The sequence below is a fragment of the Aplysia californica genome, unplaced genomic scaffold (assembly GCF_000002075.1).
Source record: "Aplysia californica isolate F4 #8 unplaced genomic scaffold, AplCal3.0 scaffold00911, whole genome shotgun sequence".
Lineage (NCBI taxonomy): Eukaryota > Metazoa > Mollusca > Gastropoda > Aplysiida > Aplysiidae > Aplysia > Aplysia californica.
Genome location: NW_004798181.1, coordinates 221,995 through 223,358, shown reverse-complemented (window position 1 = coordinate 223,358; position 1,364 = coordinate 221,995). Strand labels below are relative to the sequence as shown.

At 43.5% G+C, this 1,364-nt stretch overlaps 2 protein-coding genes across 2 annotated transcripts in view; both read right to left on the bottom strand.

Moving 5' to 3' along the window:
- Positions 1 to 56: 56 nt before the first annotated feature.
- Positions 57 to 248, bottom strand: LOC118478761 (metalloreductase STEAP4-like; the record flags this gene model as incomplete). Its single annotated transcript, XM_035972931.1, is given in 1 exon segment — positions 57 to 248. A coding segment is annotated over 1 exon segment (179 nt), but the record flags the coding sequence as incomplete, so codon positions are not given.
- An 828-nt stretch (positions 249 to 1,076) lies between these two features.
- The window catches only part of LOC101846696 (metalloreductase STEAP4), a 6,864-nt gene continuing 6,576 nt past the window's right edge, over positions 1,077 to 1,364 (bottom strand). Inside the window, exon 3 of the mRNA XM_035972925.1 lies at positions 1,077 to 1,095. Within this exon, the coding sequence (XP_035828818.1) occupies positions 1,077 to 1,095 (19 nt within the window). The remainder of the gene's footprint in view (positions 1,096 to 1,364) is intronic.

Sequence of the window (1,364 nt, the reverse complement as noted above, 5' to 3'; positions counted from 1 at the left end):
CACCCCTCCCCTTACACCCTCCTACGTATCCACCCACCTACCCACCCACCACTCACCGCCACTCAGGAAAGAGCTGCGTGACCCTTTCTTCCACCCCCTGCGCCGCCACAAGTCCCCCAGCATCGTAAGGTTTGAACCCCAGCTGCCTGGCCATGTCCATCACAACCTGTTTGGGTCCGCTGTGGTCAGAGGCCACGGGCACCAGCCGGGCAGAACCGTCCATGTCCACCTCCATGGTGTAGGCGGAAGTCACGCTGTGGGGATCGCGGAAAGAACTTGTTCAAATCCCATTAAAGTGTGAAAATGACTTAGGTTTTATTCCCTTATCAAGACTATTATGTTATTAAAAAGGCAGGACCTCCGAGTTTAGCGTCCATCTCCAAATGGACGGAGCCAAATGGAAAATTCGTGTAAAGTGCATTTCCCCATGACACAACGTCGGACCGAGGTGAGGCTCAACCCTCCGAACCCGCAATCTCACGATTACGAGTCCGGCAGCATAACCACTAGGCTACTGACGAAACCAAGTGTGCAATAATGCGCCATACATAACACATTGGTTGCACTGTTGGGCAAGTATTAAACAAAGCGCCTTATATTGACCAGCTGTAAACGATAAACGAGCTGTACAAAAACATAATTTATAGAGTACCTTCGAAGACGGAAAGTGGCTGCCTGAAGGGAAGGGATCTTAACTAGTGGGGAAACGGTCACATTCGTCAACATTGGATGCACTGCAGGTTGAAGAAGGACGGGTTTTTTTGTTTTTTAAAAAAGAAATGTTGCATTTACTAGATTTAAATAGGGCGCAGTTTTGTGTCATGTACACCAAATGAGACACATTTTGTTTGAACGTGCATGATTCACCCACGAAACCCCGCGAGACCCCCCAGACCCGTGAACTTTAGCGATCACGTCCAACTGAAAAGGTCCACAGTGTGTGGTAAAGGTGCTAAAGTTATAAAAACACAGCGGCTTTTTGTTAAGTTAGAGTTATTAATGTTAGAAAAATGTGCAAAATGATTAATAGGCTGTCCGTGCCCTTGAAGATAAAAGTGATCTGTCTTCCCTTTGGCTCATGGCTCCGTCACACCTCTGAGTCCGAGAAAGGTAAAACATTTGAGCGTTTATTTTAAAGGTTTTCTCAATGTTGGAATGAAAGTAATATTATTCGTAGTTCTATTATCTTCTTTATGAACATGGAGAATTTCATTTTCTCTTAAAAGCAAACAAACTCAAACTCTTAGTCTCCCGAGTGCACATGTATAATATTATACTCACATGGGATATAAAGCTATATGAATGCAATCTATCATTATTATTATCATCATTGCTATTATTATTATTATTATTATTATTATTAT